Consider the following 25,324-nt stretch of genomic DNA (forward strand, 5'->3'; position numbering starts at 1 on the left):
ACATAAACTAGAATATTTCCTATATTAACAATTTTATCTTCACGAGAGTACGTTTTCGTGAGTGTGACAGTTGACAGTCGAATTTTAATATATTGATGGGAATATGATGGAAGAAGAGTTGCCAGTGCCGTCCGTCAAGGTATTCCAGTTCTTTTCTATCTGCACCTTAACTCCAGTCAGAATAACAATTATACTTTCTTAGCCGGCCCCTTTTCATAGTAGTAGTAGGTCAGTAGAAGTTTGTCCAATACAGGTATTACACTCTAGAACAATTATTAAGCGTCCGCGAATATTATATTACGTTAATACTGTATGATTCGCCCCTTTCCTAAGCAAGAAGTCTTATAGATACCTCGCATCCCTATATCATTGGCATTCCGTCTCAATGCACTAAGCTCCGAGACGCCCGACTTCGAACTTCCAAGAACTTAAATGCTATGGCTTTCCCAGAACTAATATACAGCTAACTTGGATTTTATTGCGATGAACTTATTAAGATTTTTATCGAAAGATGTCTCGGAACGCCGTCCATTGACAATTAAATTTTAATTGTAATTCTGTGGAGTCAAATAAATGCTTCTTTCTTTCTTTCTTTCTTCTTTCTTAAATACTATGAAGACGGAGAACTTGATGTACTTATAAAAGAAAAAAAGGTGGTAGACAGTAGTCGATTTCAAAGGTCATCAAAATATTTTACTGATACAAAAAATGTAATTTAGTGAGGCTAGAGATGATGCTGGTCTGTCATCCTACTATCCTATCCTACTAATATTATAAATGCGAAAGTTTGTAAGGATATGTGTGTGTTTGTTGCTCTTTCACGCAAAAACTACTGAACCGATTGCAATGAAATTTGGTACGTAGACAGCTGGACAACTGGAATATATAGGCAAAGTTGCCTATATTCCTACGGGATACGAACAAACGCGGGTGAAACCGCGGGGCGCAGCTAGTTGACCATCAAATGAATTTCTGAATACTACTTCTGAATACTACAATCAAATATTCTCACCCCTATCCTTACCTAGACTTATATATATTTTTTTTTATTGGAAGACTAGCGGTCCGCCCCAAAATCGCCCATGTTACATATAAAACCTATAATACAAATGGATCACGTGCCTATCCAACGAAATATCTATAATTTATTTAAAATTGATCCAGTAGATTCTAACAGCTTTACCGTGTTACTAATTAGTATAGATGATGGAACGTCAGAAAATAGCACAGTCATCAAAAGTTTGGATTAAAACCGAAATAGAGACTACGAATTCATAATTCAAATATCCTATGTGCACACGAGCGTAGCTAGACCCACATAGTTTAGCAAACCCGTGTAACTCACCACCCCCGACAAAATGAACACGACACGTGACGTATCGATGCAATAGAGGTTCGTGCTTGTAAACGGATTATCTGCCAGGAGATAACTGAATTCCAAGCTTCAGGGGCAGCCTGAGGACATCCGTGCATAGTGCGATTTGCTTTGACCTTGAACTTTTGATAGCACTTCGTACACGTGTCTGCGAAGGTTTATATTACAATATTTTTATTTTATTTTAATTCTAATAATTTAGCAATGCAGATTTAACTTATCCTTGTGTTTGATATTTAAATTTACGTGTCTTGAAACATAAAAGTATTAAATAAATCCGTACCAAAAATATATCTATAATCAATACTTACAATAAGCTTTAAAATTTTATACAATTTAACAATTCGTTTAGCTCAATTTCTATAAAGGGCAATACATATTACCTGCGATGATTTCTTATGTAATGGTTTAAGGTTTAATACCTACTATACGCTTAAGACGCGAGAAAAGATTTCTTTCTTTGTTTTCTTTTCTTATTTGAATATTTCAGCACACTTGTGCTCAATTTAGTCCATAACAGTAATATTTAAGAAAGAAGAAATATACTGAATGTTTTTCTTTAGTATAAGAGAAGCTAATTTTAAATCGATACTCAAACATCAAAAGGGTCGCAAACTACGTTCTAGGCGATTAATAATTAACTTTTTAAGCAATGTTTAAACTAATACCCAGCTAATTTAACGCTTTCTTCCATCTTTCGTCTTAAGGAGATTTTACTAACATTGCAAGCTTATTATAAAACTGCCAACTACAGCGAATGGTAGGCATAGGTAAATGCGTCTTTGAGCCTTTAATTAATTATAACGTAAGGATTATTTGAACACACTTGACGTCTTACGATCGTAAGATGTTTCAAGTCCCTCTTTTTAACGAAGAGTTTTTTTTTTCAAAATAATAATTTTATATAACTAATAACTCCATTAGTAAGACTAAGTCACATTTGTCGAATCGGCCTCTCTCAAAGTAAGGACATTCTTCCAAACCTCACCCGTTTGCACCTCGGGTTATCATCTATTTAATGAATGATATTTGTAAATGTATTCTTATTTATATCTCATCATCATCAGCCCATATATGTTCCCACTGCTGGGACACAGGCCTCCTATGAGGGTTCAGGCCATAATCCACCACGCTGGCCAAGTGCGGGTTGGCAGATGTCACATGCCGTCGAACTTTTAATTCTTGGACATGCCGGTTTCCTCACGATGTTTTCCTTCACCGTTTAAGCAGTGGTGATGTTATATACGCAGATAAATTGAAAAATCAATTTATTTCCTGCGCGCTCGCCCGGTCTCGAACCCCGACTTATCGATTTTGAAGTCCGAGGTCCTCACCACTGAGCCACCACTGCTCTTATTAATATCTATTTATTACAATTTATGTTTAAAATGCATTCAGAAACACGGCGATAATTGAAAATTACAGTCATCTAGAAGAAGCAGCCAAAAATAATACACACACACGTGACGTACTTGATTTATATACACCTGTATTTGTGTATAACAAGTTGCTACGATATTTCAAGAATCTTTTCATCGACCCACTTTAAAAAATTTCAGGGTAATATTATTTAAGAGACCGTGAAAACTATAAACGGCTTATGAGATATGACATCGTTGATTCTGATTGTGTATCAGTGGATTGAAACATGCAGTGTGAAATTCATTCATCCGTAGCTAGTCGGTATTCGGTAGTCGGCTAATCGGATTTGGATTTGTTTATTTTTTTCAAAATAATGTTACAGACAATGCTATAATTATAGCAATATTTTTTCTGTGAAAACTTACCAATAACCAATCCAAGAATTGTTTTCATATTGGCATGCAGATTAGAATCGATCGATACATTCTATGTATAATAGAAAACACACTATTTATTCATACATCTGTTATTGTCATTTCAATTTCAATGTCATTTCAATCGATAAAAGTATGTCATATGAGTGGAGACAAATTCTAGTTTGGAAATTAGTTTTTTTACTCTATCAGCAATAGAAGTTATATCGGCAGTCATGATATGTTCTGAGGGTTTCATGTAGGTAAATATTATGTACATTTTTGTGTTGTACTTAAATTATTTTCATGTGCATGAATTAGTTATTTTTTAGAAAGAAAGAAATAAAGAAAGAATGTTTATTTAACACCACATAATGTTCACAAACGTATAATGAAAAGGAATGGACTTATAACAAATTGGTGGGGTGCTAAAAGCGGCAACTACTCAGCATGTGCTACGTAATCCGCAGCGCTGATTTTCAGTAGCCTCTTTTACTAAAACTACAATTGTTTAATAGGTCCAATAATATTTCTGTGTATAAAATATCTAGCACAAAATAGCTACGGCCTGCTGTACGCTAGGGTAGATTAAGTTTTTATTTATTTCCATTATCGTTTATATTCCTTACTAACATTCCGCCCGCGACATCGCCCGCGCAGTCGAAGGAAAATATAGATAGTCCCTGGATTTTAATCCCATATTTACCGTTTACGTGGGATCTTCGAGATAAACTGTCCTACGTCTTTTCTTGGATAAATTGTAAACAAAGATTACGTGCTCTGCATTGTTTTTAACTGTTAAATAAAACAATATTGTGATACAATAAATTTAAATGTAGATTTTATTCTAGATTTAAGTGGTAGTGGTTTTTACTGGTTTTAGGTGTAGGTTTTGATCTAAGTGTTTATTATATGACTAGCCTTATCGCGTGTATGCAATATACCAACCACCAAACCAACCTAACAGGCAAATTACAATTCACAATATTTTTTGTAAATAATACGACTATAAGAACAAATAATTTAAATTGAATATGTTTTCAAGAATAAATATGAATAAATTATCATTAGCCATTTCGATATGACTTGCATTAGGATGTGTAGGTACACATAATGTATGTACATTAAGTTACTTTCTGGAAAGAAAGAAAAATGCATTTTTGCGATACATCGTAAAAATTTGCATAGCATTCGCATTTTATTTATAAATGCCACAAAGCAAATCACATTCCGCTGTGCCGATGGGATCAGTTGTGGTCAAAGATTTTAAATGGCAGCAAATGATTCAAAATCTCTAGTTGTGGTATAGCCCTACACTAGGTGGACACTGGCAGTGTTTTTCAAGTGTCAAAAGATCCTTGTCAAGCCGATTATCAAATTTTCGATACTGAACAATCTGTCATAAATTACCTTTTACAAGAAGTCATAAGTTCCCAATTTCGCTACGCGCCAGAAATATCATTTTATTAGCACCGTCGCACTATTACAAGGGTACATATTTACTGTTAAAATTTCACTCTTTGTAGTGCAAATTCCACCTAGCGAATTTAAATTTCTTTTCAATTTTAAAAGTAGCTTTCATCAGAAACGAAGTATTGAATAATAATTTTCTATAACATAATAGGAATACGCCGCTCGCTCTTGTTTAAGCTTTGAGAAGAAATAATAAGCCGATTATGCACCCAGTAAAAGCGAAGTTCTAGTAAAAGGAAATTCAATATTTCATGAGTGAAGTTAACGAGGGTAGCTATAAATAAACGAAAAAAAATCAAACGGATTATAGTGTAAAGCTTCAAACAATGTCCATTAGCTTATCAAATACGATTGCGACGCTAGCGACTGACTACGAAGAGTATTATGGTATTAACGTCTTTTTTTTAAAATGTCACAGGGATGAAATTGACAGATTTACAATTAGAACTAAAATGAATCTCTTCATACAAAGGAGCACTTTGTCGATGACGATGAAAGGATACAAAGGATTATAAATATTGCAGTCATAGATCCAACCGTGGAGATTAATTTATTAGACGACTTGATTTTATTGTATTATTGAATACGTCAGGGATTGTTTATTTATTTGCTAATCGACATGATTCAATTATAGTCCTACTAATCCTACTAATATTATAAATGCGAAAGTTTGTAAGGATGTGTGTGTGTTTGTTGCGCTTTCACGCAAAAACTTCTGAACCGATTGCAATGAAATTTGCTACGTAGACAGCTGGACACATAGGCAACTTTTATCCCGATTGCAGTTCAGTTAAATGATACGTGAGTGTATACTTTTATACTTCTTAGGATGAAAAGTCCGGTAAACGAAGCACCGCCGCGTTCTAGCTTTGAACTGAAGTAACTACACTATATTGATTAAAATATATTGTAACGCAGGCAGCCATCATAAACCATGCTGTACAAATAACTACAGTGTGCCAGATTCTTGAATACATAGTGGTAACGTTACGATGATTTTCGGTTAATCAGATCAATTTAGATGAAGATTAAATGCGATTTATGTTCTTGGGTCTAAGGATAGCTTAGTGGTAAGAGTGGTGGGGATTTAGGAAATGTTTTTGAATTTTTAAATGACTGTGTAAGTTTTGCCGTGTAATATACAATAATTTGAGCTAACTTTATTTTTATTCTGTGCACATAAAATTATTTCCGTAGTTTTCAAGTTAAGAAGTTTCAAGACGTGCTTAATAAAACGTATATTTAACTGACAAATTATGTATTAATTTCAAAAAAATACATTTTTGAAATTAGCAGAGCTTGTAATTATGCAGGTTGACGTAAATTAAAGTGTTTTATTCTAAATAAGTTATATTATTATACATTCTCAAGTTATTTAATGATAAAACTATTGGGAAATATATGTAGAGTTAAAAATGAGTAAAGTAAATAAAAATAATTTTTGATGTTTTTAATGTAATAAGTTCAAAAACCCAATCATTTATTTATACGATTAGACTTCTAGACCGCTTTCAATCGTCATAACATTGCTAAATATTTACCATTCACACACACACATGAAAATGTATAGGTACCGCTGAAAAAATACTTAATATATCATTCAAAATACCTACATCTTTTATAGTCTGTAACGTAGAATTGAATAATAAAGCATCAATAAATTGTTCTTTATTTCAGCATAACAGTTCGAGATTATTTTTCAATCAATTTATCATAGTTAATCGGGTCGGTTAGGTATGTGATTATACCTCCCTATCAAAAACGTAATTTAACATGTCGTTAATTAGACGCACCAAGCGTTAAATTCGATTTTGTAAATTGTAAATTCATCGAGAAAAAGATCGCATACGCAACATAAGGATTGTTAAAGCAAAAACAAAGACTATGAATACATTTGTTTGTTTAAAAACACAAAATCTTAACACTGCGTACTTAAGCAATAATAATAAATGATAAATATAATCTAAATGGAGGATCTATTTTTACAGTATCGGCCTAAACTCAAATTAATCATCGAATGTGTTTTTGCCAGGTCGTGTGACGCGATAGCATTTCATGCAGTCCTACTGTACTACGTTCGATTGTTCCTCAAGCCCTGCGTGCCAATTTTATTAAACTGAAATAAAATGCAATATTTATTGTGACAAAAAATGCATAAATCAATAACAAGTGTATGGCTAAAATGTACACAAACCAAAACGTCTCCGCAAATGCTGTAAAAAAAGAATCAGCTAGATAATGGTTCTCCGGAAACTGACATTTTTTTCAATACACAATCTGTAATGAACGCGTAATACTAATTAACACGTAACACAATTACTCCACTACACTGTCACAATAATTCTTAACCCTGTGCTGAGTGACTATTGAAAAGCCACGGCATGAGAAATCACAAATACCTGCTGTATATCGAAGAGTTAGACCGCACGACGGGTTTGCCAGCTGCATCACCCTTGCAACAATTGCTGCCCATGGCGGGAGCGCATGTCGTTTCGGAGTACGCGATAGTCGGCCGCGGACTGCACGAAATGAGCGATATTTTTACTGAAGCGACGCCAGCGCCGCTATTTATTTACTGTTCAATTTTATGAGGAATTGAAGGAATCTCGCGCTTGTAAACGACCTTTCTCTCTGCGCGACTTTGTATGAACGCCTTAGTAACAAATGAACATAATGTATTGGAGAATTTAACAGCTTCTAACATGTGAAAGTGTAAACACGTAATATTGTACTGTTAGATCACCTACGTGATTAATATACCCGAAATAAACAGTGGACTTTAGTATTGAACGTAAAAATTCAGAAATTTTGCAGCTTACATAATTTTAAACTTTACGCAAGGGGTTGCCGTTAAAAATCGTAGATGGCGCTCATGTAGTTTCATTGATCACCGTAAGATGTCGCTTCGTTCCAAAGCAAACCAACTAGATGGCGCTGTGTAGTACCAGAGATCGAACAGAAATTAACCTCGTATTTATTTTTGGTAAGTAAAAGGTAAACTATTACTGACATCATTTGGAATTAGCTAATAGAGAAGAACAGTTACGTCATTGTATTTCAGGGACGGTACAATATTTCCCTCCCATACGATTTTCGTAAGAGCTACATCTGCGAAAATACGCGTGTTTCATTACGCCATGACATATCTACGCCGGGGAGTTAATGTTTATTTTGGAAACGTACAAAATATGAGCTTTATGTTATGAATGTTTGAATGAGTTTAGATTTTTTAAAAAGCTTTATGATACAGGAAAGTGAATAGGGTTTGTGTGCATACAAAATTTGTTATTTTATGGATTTATTAAGAAATTACGCTCAGAAATCGACTCTACACCCACACTTATTGATTATCCATAAAAAAATGTTAGTTCGGCTTTTTAGTTAGCATGGAATGAAAAAAAAACCAAGTTTTTAGATTCTAGTATAAAATTGATAAGATAAAGAAAAACATGTACCTATTTGATAGGTTACAATAACTTTATGATTGATAAATTAATAAACATAATGAGTTTCTAAATGTTATTATTTATTATAAAATAAAAGTGTAATGACGCATTACGTATTTCTCATTAAATTTGTAACATATTTCTAATCTACATAAATCATAACATCATTTACCCTTATTAATAATTTAGTCAATTGCAAAATAAGATAACGATTTGTGAACACCGACACGGTAATGCATCTGTACAAGTGCATTCCTGGTGAGATTTATTTTTAATGGAACACTACATTCTACGACAAGATCACGAAAGTGTATTTAAAACAATATTACAAGCTGCACCAGCGACTGTCATGTTATTTGCAAACGAAGTGTCAAGTGACTGGTCTGCTTCCTGGTCTTTATTTATACACGAAAAACAAACAACGCTAGCCGGCGCGATCGCGGCACTATGCACTTTATACACTTTACAACTGGATCTATCGCGAACGGGCAAATTTCGAGGGGAATCTGAAATCTAAACATGGGCTACTAGCGGACCTACCATTCGTACGTGAAGGGCGGTGTTCCCGTGGGCAGCGGGAGGGCGAGTTCGGCGACGCTGCCCGGGGCGGCTCGGATGGTGTGGAGGCCAGTTCGGGGCAAAGCCGGGGGCTCCATGGGCTCCAGTCCTCTCGGAGCAAGCGCGCCGCACTGTATGCGCGCTTGCGCTCACGCCCGTTCACTTTCTATAAATAATACCAAAAAATGTAACACGCTTGGAGCGTATTTCGTATGCGAATATTTCGCTAATATCTTCACTGTCTCATATGTTTACCTATTAACATAGGTACCTACACTTTTAGTTGTGTTTTGCATTATTGTTATTAAGCTGATAATTACATAAAATTTGTTTCAAAGTAAAATGTTTCATCAAAATCTGCTTCAGTTTACTATATATATAAGCTAAATTATACAGAGCAATAAGTATGAGGCGTATAATTGTTCCATTATCTTTTATTTTAAACAGTAAATATTCTCATATTGGAGAGCTATTTTAACATAGCCAAGCGTGGACGGGCGTATTGTTTACGGTTAAGGTGTATCAGCGCAGACAAAAATCTTAATCATTTTACAATTCATAATCCACACCTATTGTAGCGTCCCGTCACATATATCATGCGGCTATTAGAAACAAAAGCATAAAACAAATTGCATTTTTATTTTCCTAAATTCTGAAATATTCCTAACGTAGATATATTATAACGTTTCTTCTTTAATGAACGAGGAGTTACGGTAAATAAATATATCCTATACAACTGAGTTAACGTTTGACTTGTTTGAATTGTAAATTCATTTTTATACCAAACTTTCCTCTGAATAAACCTAACGAGACCACATTTCTGCAATTGCAGGCCTCCGACGCATTGCAGTATGAAAAGTTTCCCTTGTTTCCATCGCAGCAACAGAATAGATGAAACGAATCGTATATTTTTTTTATTTTGTTTCAGTTATGTTTCATGAAAATCAAACATAGTCGCAAACATAAAATATCTGATTAAATATTGTTTCATAAAGATGGTTGCTGATACTAAACGTAATCAGGTTTTTTGTTATTAAATTTTGATTTACTATTAATGTATCGTCATTAATAAAAGTAATAAACAGCTAGTCTCAATACCACGCTCAAAATGTTGAGTTTTCAAATGGAGATACGATAGACTGAATATAACTGCTACGAAGTCATATGAGTTTTTCAATGAATATTTTATTTGCCGCTCGGAGATTTACCTTTCATTAATAAACGTCGTAGATCGTCTTTTGATAATTTAAATCCTTCATACATAGATGTACTAATTAGAGGTGATAGTTTAAACACTTTGAGGCAATTGATATCAAACCTAAAATTAAGCAGTTTTTTTTCTATATTTTATCATATTCACAAATATTATTTCCCCCTTTCATATCGCGCTCAATACATACATAATCTATGAAAATTTCAACTATCTCGCTATCACACTTCATTAGATATAAGCATGTAACAGACAGACAGATACACAAACAGCTAGGTTAGCAATAGGGTCCAGTTCTACCCTTTTGATACGAAACCCTGAAAACATAATTCAATAAACGTCCTATTTATAGTCTATACCAAAATATTTTAATTCATAATCAGCTGTAAAGACGTCGGCCATCGTTTACCTTATAGTACTGTTATAATTGAGCACAAGCCTCTACATTTTTTAACAGGTTAAGATATGTAACAGTTATTCTAAAATGCTTTTCCGAATATTGATTTTTCACGTTTGTATAACGTATTTTTTTTATTAAATATGCTACAAACCTTCATGAATAAGACCGTATGTATATCTTATATGATAATGTGGCATACAGGGATGAAATTTCTATAGTTAAGTTTTGTTTTCCAGCAAAATGCAGCTATCAGCCATTACAACCAGAATTCTCATTTCGTTTTTATGGATAACTTTCAGAATGACATTGGTTCTCAACTTTATATTATTTTTAAACGTTCTCTTATCACTGGCTCTCCAACGTACGATATGTGTAAATACGAATCAGCTAACTCTCGCAGTTCTGTCCGAACTACCCGCCCCACCAAACTGTAGACACGAGATAGTGCACACAGATTATACACATATATATTTTCCGGCTAAGTAAAGTAAAAAATACATTTATAGGACAAGGTATAGTTTTATACAATAGAATTCCTCATAGTATTAAATCGTTTAATAGCGCTAAATTCAAAAACTATATTAAAAATGTATTAGTTCAGAGAGCCTGCAGCATTAATGAATATGGAATACTAGCAAACTCGGCGAACTCCGTTTCGCCACCAGATGGCTTCGTTTTTCCCGCTTTTCTGTTGAAATTTTTCCGGAATTTTCTTTGCTATAAACCTCACGACGCCCAAGACCTTTCCAACGAATGCAAAACCGTGGAAATCGGTTCGTGCGTTCTGGAGTTATAGCGTCAGGAAGGAAAACCCGACTTATTTTTATATAGTAGATGACATTCCATAGAATGTTGTCGCTTAAGAACCACAGGTCAATTCATTGGCATCATCAAATTGTTTTTCAAGCATTAAAACATCAAATTGTTTTACAAGCATTAAAATGTATAAATTTATAGAATTTTAAAAGAGCAACTACAGAGTTTCTTGCCGGCTCTTCACAGTAGAAACTGCCTTCCGAACCAGTGGTATATGTTATAACTGTATAATATGACGATTCTAAAGTGCTTCTATAAGAAGTCTAATTGAATGAATAAATAAATGTTATTGTATGTAAAGATACTCCAATTTACTTCTCTGTCCATGCAACTCTAGCCTTCATTTGGCCATTAAGTAATTTATTAATGATATTTGATCTGTTAAATTAAAAATGCATTTAATCCTGAAGCAATTTATATTTTATCCAAGATAAAACCAATTACAAATGATATCAATTGTATAATTTAGTTTCTCAATGCAAAATTCTACGAGTTTTGGGCCAAAGTCATCCAGTCCGACTATAGTAGCAGTAATTTCTATGATAACGGGCGAAAAGATAAAAACAGCCAATATTGCGTATTATTTATTTATTTCATCAAACTACAGTGGTAACCGACAAAAAACATTAAGATGATCAATTTTGTCTAAATCTTCTTATATAACTACGTATTTACTAGATCTAAAGGTAAATTGCCTTTTTCAATGCTTAGATAGTCTAAAAATATAGTTTCTATTTTATAGATATTTCTGGTATAATGAGATAGAGTATAGGATAGACTAACGCCCGACATTAATAACGCATCTTTTATCAAGAAGAAGCGTCAATCTTCGATTTAACACTTTTGGATCAATCTCTTCAACAATGCTTCGATTATTGACAAGCTTTGGTTAGAAAATGAATGGTTAGAGTAATTTATGATTTTAGATTAAAAGATTTATTATTAACACCGAGCGTAAGGCAAGCCATACGAATTACAATACATTATCTGCCTGTTTGGATCCAATTACACAGGACTGTTCCCTCTCTGATCCCCGCATTATACGTGCCCTTGTGTAGAAAAGTAGGTATAGCATGTCCGGCTGTCCATTAAGCGCCTTTCTAATCATTGAAAAAAGCTGAGTATAACAAAAATATCTCATTAACTCAGTTAAGGACCAGTAAATTTCGATAGACAGATGGTTAAACGGCAAACGAAATGTGTAGTACATATATATTAGCTCAAAAATACATTTAGGTAAATACTAAATTGTTATGAAAGGAGACCGATTCCTGTACCTAGTGTTGAAAGTCAATACAACAAAATTAGTTTTTAGTTTATTTCTGCGTTCGGTCGAGTATTTTTATAATATTCATTTCAGATTATAATCGGTATCCTTCCATATTTGTTGCCAATTACAACCTTCTTAACATCAATGTTAACGTGTAAACTCTTAAAGCAAATTTACAGTATTATATTAATTAAATTTAAGATTACGTACAACGTAGAATAAATCGGTACATACCAATAGTCTCATATATTTCATTCGCTGTTATCAAAGCGTACAGTAATCGTCAAAACGGTAATTGCGAAATCGATGCGGCCACTATTTCTTATTTCATTTTGATATTAATTATTGCCAAACAAAATTCACCAGCTTCCAAATTACTATATATAAGCTAGTTATGCAAAACAATTCATTAGGTCTATTCAATAACTGATGGATGCACGTCAGTTGCCCGATGTTTCATATATTTCGTCGGGTTGTCCTATTTTTCACAGAATTCGGGTTCGAAAAACTAAATTAGGACGTATCAAGACTATCGGTATTTACCGCATTTAGCAAACTAAAGACATCAAAGTGGCGTGTTTGAGCTTATCGTAGAAAGAATACCTACATTACTTACACATATCGCTTAAGAGAATAGAGTACATCCATAGAAATAGTAAAACTCTCCAAAAACTTTAGACTAGCAGTCTATAACTTTCAACTGACTTATCTTTACAGAATAATAAATAAAAAAAAACAACCCTTGAACCGAAAACGCTTAATAAAAATATAAAATAAATATATGCATCTGAAAAGTATTACGATATAGGACAAATTATAAATTATATTAGGACATGTATACACGCGAGGATACCATCAACGTTTCGAACGTTATGTTCGGATTAATTTGGAAATTTCGCTCGTGTAGCCACGTCCTTAATAACTGCAGACATATATATTCCAAACGCTAAAAAAATATAGTGATTACGCTAATCGACTTTAATTACCACCTCATATCACTTGTTTCGCAAAGGCGACAATATCACAACACCACGCGAGTAAACATGCAGCCTCGTCCCATATAGTAATTTAAAAGTGTCATAATATAGTGAAATATTTATTAAAAAAAGATGAAATAAAACAAAATTTTGTATTTTTAAATATCTGTGATACAATTTAATTTTTCAATCGACTATATTGATAGGATTATTCCAACTTTATGAATAATCCTATCAATATAGTAGATTGAAAAGTTAAATTGTAGGTTGCGTTTATCAGAGGATTCAATTTTATTTAATGGAAGCTTAGGTGAGATTATCAGAAGCTTATATTCAATTTTGTCGGGTTGCCACTTTTCTTCCGCAGCTGCCACTTTAATACAAATATATTACTACTAACCTCCCTCCTCCCACCTCTACAAATCCATCAAACAAAAGCGCGTCCTCCGACAAACGCACGCTAAACCCTTTAAAATGTAACATGTTCGTGGACTAATAAGGAACGAGGCTTTAAAATCGTTATCAACAGCATAGCAGCTGGCATGCGAAACCAAAAATTATTAGAAAATTCTAGACTAGCGACTACTATTATCCCACCATAGCCATCAATAACGATTCACAGTTTACCAAATCGCGCACGCCATAATATGTAAGCACATCTCATCATCATAATACAAAAATATCCCTCCAGTGTAATAATTAGGCGAATATAAAAAAATAATTTGGAATTTCAAGATATATGCAAGTCTAATAGTGGATATATATATCAATAGAACCCCCTTATATAAATGCGTACGCGCAGTGGTCACGCGTACACAAAACAAAATAAGTTATATCGAGGTAAGTCCATGTGCGTAGACTATCACTTTAAAGTATGAGAAATTCGGATTATACATTTCGTTTAAAGATCCTGTATACATTACATCCATTTACATTTGATCAGAATTTTTAAAGCACTGTAAATGTAATGTAAAAACCGTTATGTCAATTTAATTTCGTTAAAAAAAAAAACGATCAATAGTTGTAATTAGATTTTTTTTAAGTTTAGGCCCGAAATATTTTCGTTACAAAAATAACGAAGATAAATCCGTTTCAAAAGAAACTGAAAATGTAAAAATATAAAATAAAACTAAACTTAAACATTAATACACATCATTTGACTAGAAATTTAAATGCAAAACTTAGACGGAATACATGAAGACGTATACACCCAAACACGTTTTATTATTAAATTACAATTTATCCATATTATATTTGTATTAACACGAATAACACATATTGAGTACGATACAAAGATATCATTTGAATATAATATTGTGAAAACATATTATTTACATTAAAAATCAACCCGCAACTCTACCTTGTTTGTGTATGTTCCAAAATGTGATATTAGCTCTACCAGCCCAAAGGAGATATTTCAAAAACTCGACGTACCTTAGCACATTGCCCACTATATAAGTAAATATTACTTAACACTTTACCTTAGGTGATGATAATTGTTTAATTATCATTTAGTTTGTTCCATGATGCTTCATGGGAACAGAAACATAGTCGCTATGACATATGTTTACTTACGTTTACTTGCAATTAACTACATACCTACTCTTCCTTAGCAATAACTACATTGTCTATGCCTAAATATTTAAAACATATCCTACCTATACGATACGACATAAAAATCTATAAAACACTTACACACATAACTTAATACTAAGGCTACATCTATTCGTCAAAATACTCGGGTAACTGTCATAAGAGAGGTACCCGGTATCTTGGTAGCCTTGCGTGGCGAAGCGGGCTCAGCACGCAGAGGCCGTGAGAGATGTCTGCAACATCAGCCGCAAGCTGCACTGCACGCCTCCAGCAGCCAGCGGCGGACGTTAACGTGATGCCAAAAATTAACCTAATTGTAATCAAATTATGAGGGCTATGAGGAAAGGTTGCTAAATCAATATCCAGAAAGCTATGGCGTCTGCCTTTCGAAATGAAATAAGCGATATTATAACTAAAATGAAAATGAAATATAACAAAATTTAATTAAAAATAAAATGGCAGACGGTGACTCGCCAAGGTGGTGGATAGCCCCTTAGAGGTGGGCGGGGGCTGAATGGCTAAGGGTGGTGCAGTGTGGCCCGGGTTTCCCCGCGTATTGCGCCAACACTGCCACCCCCGAGCTTGATGGTAGCTCTTGCGACTCCCCTCTGGCCGGCCAAGCGGCAAGCCAGAGGCGGGGGACCTCTCCTCGTCAGTGTTCACTCCGAGCGCCGGAGATGAGGAAAGGGCACTTCCCCCTGGAGCGGTCGGGTCCGCGGGGTCGCCACTCCCCGACACCTCGCCACAAGGTGCCCTGCGGGCAGTCAGATAGCTGTTCAGAAAAGAACTTCCATTTACGTAGATATATATGGCTGCTCCGTAGTTTCTCTCAATTTCCCACTTAATACCTACTTGTTTACCATATTAGCAGGTGTTGGGTATCACCTCCGGGTACTAATGCTGGACTTTTAAATGTTTTGATCTAACTTTGATTTCCATGTAACATCTGACATAGAAGTAATCAGTGCACACTGGAACGGCCTAGGTAGACAGGGAAAATTAATTCAAAATTCGTAAGGAAAATCATGAACCGAGACAATTTGAAAAAATGTGTGCGTACGTATATATGTACAGAATAATTAACGAAACTAGTAGACAGAAACTCACTTCTTGCGATTTTTTCAACTCTTTTTCACGTCTCGTTAAAACAAAGCTGTAACACACACCCATAATCAGATTTCATTCTTCTGTGCCCACCGGAAACTTACCAAAATCGGTAGCAACTCTACACTCTTCCTAGTAACATAAAGCAAAGTTCTGAGTATGGAACTTTATGGAAATGTACGGTGATCTCATACAACTGATCAAATAATGAATTCACTTGACCACATTGAAAGATCACAGCTAGTCGACATGACTGTTGCTCTAGTGCCGGCTGTTGGATCGGCGCGTCGATACGCAACGGCCGATTAACAAGGCACATAGGAGTATCGCCATAGGGCGTATACGCTATTTAACCTAAATCTATTTATAAAATACTAGACCAACCTATGCACTATGCCTTACACAACCCTATGCCTATCCTAAGAAACGTCAAACTATGATTTCCATGTAACATCAGACATAGAAGTCAAAGTTGAAGCTGAAATAACATTACACAAATATACATACCAACTACCTAATTACCTGAGCACTAAGAATAACATACAAATCTGTAAACCACATGTGACTTAACCCTAACGCTACATCTATTTGTCAAAATACTCGAGTAACTGTCGAAAGAGAGTTGCCCAGTATTTTGGAAGGCTTAGGCGGCGAAACGGGCTCCACGCAGAGACTGAGCGATACGAAACAGTAAACATGGTCAAATTATGAAGGCTTTGGAGGGGGATGTAAAATAATCTCCGAGAAGCTATAGCGTCTGCCTTTCGAATCTAAATAAGCTTTTTTACAAAAAAACTTTGGGAAATATAACGAAGTCCAAAATAAAATGGCAGACGGTGACTCGCCAAGGTGGTGGATAGCCCCTTAGAGGTGGGCGGGGGCTGAATGGCTAAGGGTGGTGCAGTGTGGCCCGGGTTTCCCCGCGTATTGCGCCAACACTGCCACCCCCGAGCTTGATGGTAGCTCTTGCGACTCCCCTCTGGCCGGCCAAGCGGCAAGCCAGAGGCGGGGGACCTCTCCTCGTCAGTGATCACTCCGAGCGCCGGAGATGAGGAAAGGGCACTTCCCCCTGGAGCGGTCGGGTCCGCGGGGTCGCCACTCCCCGACACCTGGCCACAAGGTGCCCTGCGGGCAGTCCGATAGCTGTTCAGAAAAGAACTTCCATTTGCGTGGACATATGGTTGCCCTTTCACCAGTTTCTTTCACATTCCATTTTAATATAAACAGATGTTAGGTGCTGCTTCCGGACAATTAAATGTTCGGGTCTTAACTTGATTTCTACAACGGCTTACATGTGCAAGATCAAACATTGATTGAAAGTTAACAAAAGAAATTATAAATTATGGACAACTGAGAAAACAGTACTTTCCGTTTAATTATACATATAAAATAAAGGAACTTGTCATTAAAAATACATATATCTATTTTTTTATTATTTGCCTATTACAATCGTAATGTTGAAAATACTGAACCCAGTAAAGAAATAAGACGGAGCTGCATACAACCGCGCGAGGTAAGATCAAGTTAGGTATATATGCGTACGCGCACAAGGAAATGTACAGAACAATTGACGAAACTGATAGACAGCAGCTAACTTTTTGCGATTTTTCAAGTGATATCGCTTTTCACATCTCGTTAAAACAAAGCTGTAACACTTCGTAGAAACATAAAGCAAAGTTCTGAGTATGGAACTTTATAGAAATGTACGGTGATCTCATACAACTGATCAATGATGAATTCACTTGACCACATTGAAAGATCACAACTAGTCGACATGACTGTTGCTCTAGTGCCGGCTGTTGGATCGGCGCGTCGATACGCAACGGCCGATTAACAAGGCACATAGGAGTATCGCCATAGGGCGTATACGCTATTTAACCTAAATCTATTTATAAAATACTAGACCAACCTATGCACTATGCCTTACCTTACCCTATGCCTATCCTAAGAAACGTCAAACTTTGATTTCCATGTAACATCAGACATAGAAGTCAAAGTCGAAGCTGAAATAACATTATACATAATATACATACCAACTACCTAATTACCTGAGCACTAAGAATAACATACAAATCTGTAAACCACATGTGACTTAACCCTAACGCTACATCTATTTGTCAAATTACTCGGGTAACTGTCGAAAGAGAGTTGCCCGGTATTTTGGAAGGCTTAGGCGGCGAAACGGGCTCCACGCAGAGACTGAGCGATACGAAACAGTAAACATGGTCAAATTATGAAGGCTATGGAGGGGGATGTAAAAGAATCTCCGAGAAGCTATGGCGTCTACCTTTCGAATCTAAATAAGCTTTTTTACAAAAAAACTTTGGGAAATATAACGAAGTCCAAAATAAAATGGCAGACGGTGACTCGCCAAGGCGGTGGATAGCCCCTTAGAGGTGGGCGGGGGCTGAATGGCTAAGGGTGGTGCAGTGTGGCTCGGGTTTCCCCGCGTATTGCGCCAACACTGCCACCCCCGAGCTTGATGGTAGCTCTTGCGACTCCCCTCTGGCCGGCCAAGCGGCAAGCCAGAGGCGGGGGACCTCTCCTCGTCAGTGTTCACTCCGAGCGCCGGAGATGAGGAAAGGGCACTTCCCCCTGGAGCGGTCGGGTCCGCGGGGTCGCCACTCCCCGACACCTCGCCACAAGGTGCCCTGCGGGCGGCATACGTAAGTTCTTCTTACGGCAAAAATATTGCCTTCAGAAATAAATTTGTATACCAGAGGAATATAGTACATAATAAATAGTGAAACTGCAAGGATTTATAACAGAGTATCTTAATAATATGTATACTTTATTTATAACTATCATTTTATTATAAGTGAGCAACGTGCACATCCTATTTGAAACATCGCCTTTGGGAAATCGAAACTTTCGTATGCAATATTCGAAAACGAAAAATGTAATACAAATACATGAAACCTTACAACTAAATAGACTAGTGAATAATATTTAAATAGCCTCTACGCACTACTACAATATTATTTTGACACAACATCAATAATATTTTTTAAAAACACTGAATAACTGCAATAATTAATATAATATTTATGTTGATGCCAACTTATCCGGCCGTCACTACCAGTGGTGTGGTGCCTGAGTTGTGGTCATGCTTTCCCTTTTCAGTGTACATCACCACTAAAATGTGTAGGTGTATGTGTGAGTTATATAGTAATTCATTGCTCAGTGTAAGTGAACATCACATTACATATTCATCTGGTGTAATAAAGACAAAATTATTTAAACCTGCAATCATTTGGGCTAAATAACGCATCTAGTAAATTTCACATAAATGCAGCCGACTGCGCATGAGTCGAGATGATGCTTGCTATAACATTTTTAATAGCTGTATAATATAGTCCATGAAACAAAAACGTTTAACGATTGTTTAAAACTTAAAACCAATTCAATTTTATATCTCATCCCAGTTTAAGTCTTTCGCGCCATAGATCCTTCCTTTCAATCTCGCCCCACAAAAAAAAAACCATAAACAAATTTGCGAAAATCCGCAAAACAGAAATAATCAATGCATATGTCTCGTCGTCGTCGATGCGTAAATCTTCTGGTCATAAACGAAAAGCAAATAAAATATAAAACTAAGAACGCAACCGAAAAACAGAAGAAATACGACCAGTCCACTTTACACCTGCGCCACATCCGGGATGTAGTTGTCATTCAGGAAATCGTTGGAGGTCGAGGTGTCCCTGACCACGATGTTACCGTTGTCCTCCATCTCAATGATCGTGTCTTTAGCGTTGTTGTTCTCGAAGTGGCGGCTCTGCTCGTTGCAGGGGCAGTTGGCGTGGTCATCCATGGTCATGGTCACGGTGTCGGCGCGCTTCTCGTCGTATTGGACGACCAGTTGCGCGGGCAGGATGGCCTCGGGCTTCTTCTTGCGGCGGCGCTGGTCAACTACTGGTACCTTCATGGTGTCCGAGGACGAGGAAGTCTGCCGCTGGAACAGCTTGATGCCGCGGTGGCCACAGCGGCAGTCGTTCAGCGCGTTCTCTTTCCTAGGGAGCGAGGGCCGTGGTGAAAAATTAAACTCATAACGCAAGTAAATAATCGAAAAAAAATTAGGATGTTATTTGGGAAGCTAAGTTCGATATCAAATTAAGAGCTACCTAAGTGGGCATAAAAAAATCTAGTATTCTAAATGTTTGATGAATTACTCGCAGAGGATCAGCTACGCTTAATATTTTTTAAGACAAAGAGAAACTAGTCTATACATATTATTATTGATACAAGCAAATGGGATAGGACTCTACATTGCGATAACCACTTACTGTTATAAAATCTCACAATCTCCGTTATAGTACTCAAATTATTAAAAAGTATCCAGTATTTCCCACTCTTTTCTTAGAAAAAAAAAACCGCTCAATTCACAGAAATAGTTCAGAGTCCGCTCAAATACGACATTACAAGTCTCCTCTACAATATACTCACTCTCTTCTCCTGCAAGCTTGTTTGAAAGAAGTCGATAGTAAAGGAAAGGACATTGATCACACTCACTCAGCAATGGTCTTCTCCCGCTGTTCGAGCTGCAGGCGCACAGCGCAGACCTCGAGGAACAGCTCGTTAGCGCGGGTCACCTGCTGCTCGTACACGTAGCGGAGGTCGCGAGCCTGTTTGAGGTCCTCGCGGCGCTGCGCCACCACGTCCGTGCTCTCTTGGCTGAAGGACTTGGCGCTCCTGGTATAAGGAGATGCGTCAGAATGCGCGGCACACAATGTTTGATTTTGGACATTATCGCCAAAAGTGTTCTAATTCAATTTCACCAATATTAAAGATGCTTACGACAGGATTTTCAGTTGTCGTTTCTATTCTTAAATTAACCTTGAATATAGGCCGGGTTCTTTGTTTTTTCTAATTAAGTAAACAAAAATTAAAAAGATAAATATTTTTGCTAAGTGGCTTTAATTTATACCTAGCATAGAGATGCTCCATGCATTCATGCACCTCCGAGCGCCATCCATTTTGGATGTTCTTGAACGTCTCCGTGTCCATTGACCGGAGTTCACCTCCAGCCATCTCTAGGTGAGCGGCGATGATCTTGAATGGTGGCCTAATAAAAAAACGCCTATGAATTTCCCTTGTCTAATTCATCCAACATTTTGTATTTAAATATTGCAGAGAGAATGCTTCCGAAATAGATTTATAAAAGTTGTCATACATTCGCATTCAGCAGTTTGAAATTGTATTGTTGTATGATATATAAAATGCCTCAATATTTTATTTCCGTTTACAATCAGAAAAACTTCCGAGAAATTTATTTATTTTTTGAATATGGTTTTACTTATTTTTATTCAAATAAACATTCTCAATTGTAGAATGAATTTGGCTGATAAAAATGAAATAAATTTGGGCGATATTCATGATGGAAATAGTCAATTTATATTTTGCAATTGAAAGCCTACCCTTTAAAAATATTCGCTGAGGCAGGTACAATACGAAAACGTTTAATTAGAAATCTAACGATGTTGCTTGATTCATAGCACGCATTTAAGAAAAAAAATTACGAATAAAGCCCTTGGACCTTGTCACCACTCGATATTCACGCCTAAATTCACATCAAGTTGAAAGCGTATAATCAAATTAAATTTCTTGACTTTTATTATTATGTGATTCATTTCATGTTGAAACTCCATACATAAATTGCCTATTAGGTATCCGGATGCAATTGCCCAATTGTCAAGGGGTACGTAATGAGATTCTGGCTTGCGGCTTACCGATATATGATCGAAATGCATAACAATGGAATTGCTATTCAGAATGACAATTACGTAGTTTCATGCAAGTAAATGTAAATAAATATATTATGTTACTTGAAATTGAGATTTCAAGTATTTGTCACTTTTTCTTCACATAATATGCAATGCAAGCGTTGTTCCACTTCATAAATTGTTAATTCGCAAGGTTAATGTAAAAAACAGTTTTTTTTTGTATGCACTTAAATAAAAATAAAAATAAATTAAAATACATGTCGAAGTATCAGGAAAATAATCAGAAATAAATAAATTTATAAAATCAGTCGCACATTATTGTCGTTTTTTTTTATTCGAAATGAGGGTAAACGTAAATAAGATACAACAGGCGCCAATTTATTACTTGGAACTTACCGATTGCGTGGCACACGATTCCAGCATTGCTTCAGCAGCTGTTGCAGGCTCGCCGGGCAGTTAGATGGGATCGGCAGCGAAATAGAATTAGTCCCCACCCCCCACATTATAGCATGCGTCTCCAAGTTCTTGTATGGCACCTCGGCAGTAAGCAACTCCCACATAACGACGCCAAACGACCAGACATCTACCCTCTCTGAGCATGGCTCGTGGCGTATAACTTCCGGAGCCATCCAGGCAACGGTGCCAGTGAAGCTCATTACAGCGCTGACGTCATTCCATTCGCGACTCGTGCCAAAGTCGCTAACTTTCACCACCAGATTATCGGAGATGAGTATGCTGAAAATGTCTTGAGGTGTTGAACAATATCTATCATTAAAACATTACACATTAACATAAAAACACATTAATTAACTTACTTGGGGCTCTTCAGATCCCGATGTATAATCTTATGAGCATGCAAGTAGCCCATGCCGCGGGCGATCTCTTTAGCCCATTTAAGCAATTGCTTCGGCATGAACAACGTGTTGCTATGCAGGAAATCGAACAGCGGCCCGTATTGGCAATACTCCATGATGATGCAGTAATGCGGCGGATTCGTGCAGACGCCGCGAAAACGCACTAATAACAAAAAAAAAAAATTCGCAATTTCATAAAGTTTTAATGCCAAATAGGACACCAGCTATCTTAATACCTACCGATATTCTCATGGTTGAGCTTAAGCAAATGCCGGATGTTAGTCTCATGTTTAGTGCGCAACTGTTTGACAGCCACTTTCTCCCCGTCCAGATGAGCCCCAAATACTACTCCTTGAGCCCCAGAGCCCAAGTAAAAGAGGTCCGTGATCTTCTCGATGGGGACTTCCAAGTTTTCTATAAGAAAAAGTAATGTTAACTACGCTGGCAAAGATAGATTCCCTTTTTATTTCTGTTTAATTTAACTGTAAAGTAACTGCAAACACATGATTTCCGTCTATTAATATCTTAGGACGATTACCAAAATGTTCCTATATAAACGAAAGCCGTTTTAATCATACCACTCATAAATCAAGAATGTCTAAAGGGTTTTTTATAAAGTTAGATTTAAGGTTTGTTGGATTTGTGCCCACTTGGATTAGGATTATAACTGTTAAAAAATTACAAAAAAGAAGTCTAACCATGGCGGAGTTGAATCAAGTATTGAGTATCTAATATAATTGTACTCATGCAGGTGCAGGTCTAACGCCCCTCGAGTGTCACTCAAGTTGAGCATGCGCAAGAGCAAGCAGAGCTCTTTGCATGCGCAAGGGAATCGCGCATGCGCGATAGTATCCCGTATGTGCAAGAACAATACGCATGCGCAACGGCAACCTGCATGCGTAAGAGCAATACGCATGCGCAAGGGCAACCCGCACGCGTAACTAGAGATGCTAACATTTGCTAGAGCATTGTCTAGGTTTAAAAAGAAGTACTTGCCTTAAGCAATAACGGTGTATTTCAAAGATAGTAACATCTCCTTCCTATTCTATGTATTATGTTTATGCTGGCATAATGCCTTCTTATAAAAAAAAAGTTTTATGTCTATTAAATACTTTTTGTTGTAAATTATGTGCAGTTGGCTAGCAACCACATTCTTTTGATTTATTTATCTCAATTTTCAAAAACATTTTTTTTTCAATTACTTCTGGCCGGTTGGTATCATGTCAAAAATTTTCTTTTGTAAATTTAACTGTCAGTGACTGCTTACTTCATTCCGTAATATTTTTTTAATTTTTGAGTTTGATATTCATTGATTGTATTCGCTACAAAATGGATTTAAGTCCTAATTACCGTTTGAAAATAATCAATGTGCATATGTCCTAAAAGGAATCTATTTTCCTTCAGTTCTGACTTCTCAATAATCTTCTTTATATTTTCAAATAAAGTTATTAGTAATTTTCATATCTAGTCAAAAAATCTGTCTTCTCTTTTGATACTTTTTCCTGAAACACTATTTCAATACACAAAAAAAATTCATCACTCGCTGCCTCATCTTGCCACCCAACGTCCTCGCCTCCCTCCCACCTCCTTGCCTCCCTCCCACCTCCTTGCCTCCCTCCCTCCTCCTTGCCTCCCTCCAACCTTCATGCCTCCTACCAACCTCCATGCCTCCCTCCAACCTCTTTGCCTCCCTACACCTCCATGCCTCCCTCAAAACCCCCTCGTCCCCTCAGACCTCAAAACCCTCTTGCCCACTTACACCCAAATACCCCTCTCCCCCCTTACCCCTTCAACCTTTGATGCTCCCTCAAACCCCTTTGGATAAATTTAATATGAAATGGCTGCATGCCCCGGCTCAAAAATTATAAGCAAGTACATAATTGGGACAAATCCAACAATCCAAAACACATCACAACTTCTATATTGAAAATGATTTGTTTTGAATTCAAGTTTTTATTTAATGAAATATTAACCAATTTAAACATAGGCATTGCTATTAACTGTTAATTATAGATACTGAAATAATAACAATGAGTAACATAAACACCTTGTTGAACTTTGACATTTGTGCTTTCAAAATACGACCAATAAGGCTAGAGGCTGAAAATCAATAATTCCCAGGATATGATGCGAAATGCAACTGTTGTTTGAAAATCAATCGAGCTCCACCTGCGTAGCGCAGCGACCTTGAGACTGCATGTAATCGAACAAACATCGGGAAATTCCATTAAATTTAATATAAAACTTACCTTGGGATCCTTTATATTCATCGCCTCGAAACATAGCCGCGACATTCGAAAAACACTGAAATACGCCACCCATCCAGAAAAAGGTTTTCTTTTCTTCCTCCCATGGTGGGGACCCAAAATCAGAGGGCTCTTCTTCTACCATAGACAGCATAGGATCATCGTCATACTGTTGTGGCTCCTCCATGATTCACTAACAATGTACCTAGGTACCCGGTATCTAGTCACAACTTAGGACACAGATGCAATTGTTATGATTTATGCAGGGAGCTAAATGCAAGTTTTACGAACGAGTTTAATTGATGAATGCTTCCTGCAAACTGTTTCAGATTCAGGATTGCAAGCCTAGCTCGATGCACACCCCGAGGGTTGAGGGAAGCGGGGTAACTAGGGTTGTTCGGGGCGGGCGGGCACCCCTCGCCAAGCGTCGTCTTTATTACGTTAGGGATGTGTTTTGATGTAAAAACTACCGGTTAAATATACATCATTGAATTATTTTGTTTTAAC

At 36.5% G+C, this 25,324-nt stretch overlaps 2 protein-coding genes across 3 annotated transcripts in view; both read right to left on the minus strand.

The window, feature by feature from the left end:
• The window catches only part of LOC119835922, a 52,067-nt gene extending 43,300 nt beyond the window's left edge, over window positions 1–8,767 (minus strand). Inside the window, exon 1 of one of the 2 annotated variants that reach the window (XM_038361051.1) lies at window positions 8,610–8,767. In XM_038361051.1, the coding sequence (XP_038216979.1) occupies window positions 8,610–8,725 (116 nt within the window). In that variant the 5' untranslated portion in view covers window positions 8,726–8,767. Of the gene's footprint in view, window positions 1–7,022; window positions 7,180–8,609 lie in introns of those variants that run through there. The other variant, XM_038361053.1, reaches the window with a different exon arrangement.
• Window positions 8,768–11,634: 2,867 nt separating this feature from the next.
• On the minus strand, window positions 11,635–25,200 carry LOC119835622 (mitogen-activated protein kinase kinase kinase 12). The gene is made up of 7 exons (XM_038360555.1): window positions 24,821–25,200; window positions 22,812–22,985; window positions 22,533–22,734; window positions 22,114–22,452; window positions 20,922–21,059; window positions 20,507–20,686; window positions 11,635–20,007 (listed from the first exon to the last, which is right to left on the minus strand). Exons 1-7 carry the CDS (start codon window positions 25,002–25,004, stop codon window positions 19,635–19,637), a joined length of 1,590 nt encoding a protein of 529 aa, XP_038216483.1. The 5' UTR covers window positions 25,005–25,200; the 3' UTR covers window positions 11,635–19,634.
• Window positions 25,201–25,324: the final 124 nt, after the last annotated feature.

The sequence above is a fragment of the Zerene cesonia genome, chromosome Z (genome assembly GCF_012273895.1).
Source record: "Zerene cesonia ecotype Mississippi chromosome Z, Zerene_cesonia_1.1, whole genome shotgun sequence".
Taxonomy (NCBI): Eukaryota; Metazoa; Arthropoda; class Insecta; order Lepidoptera; family Pieridae; genus Zerene; species Zerene cesonia.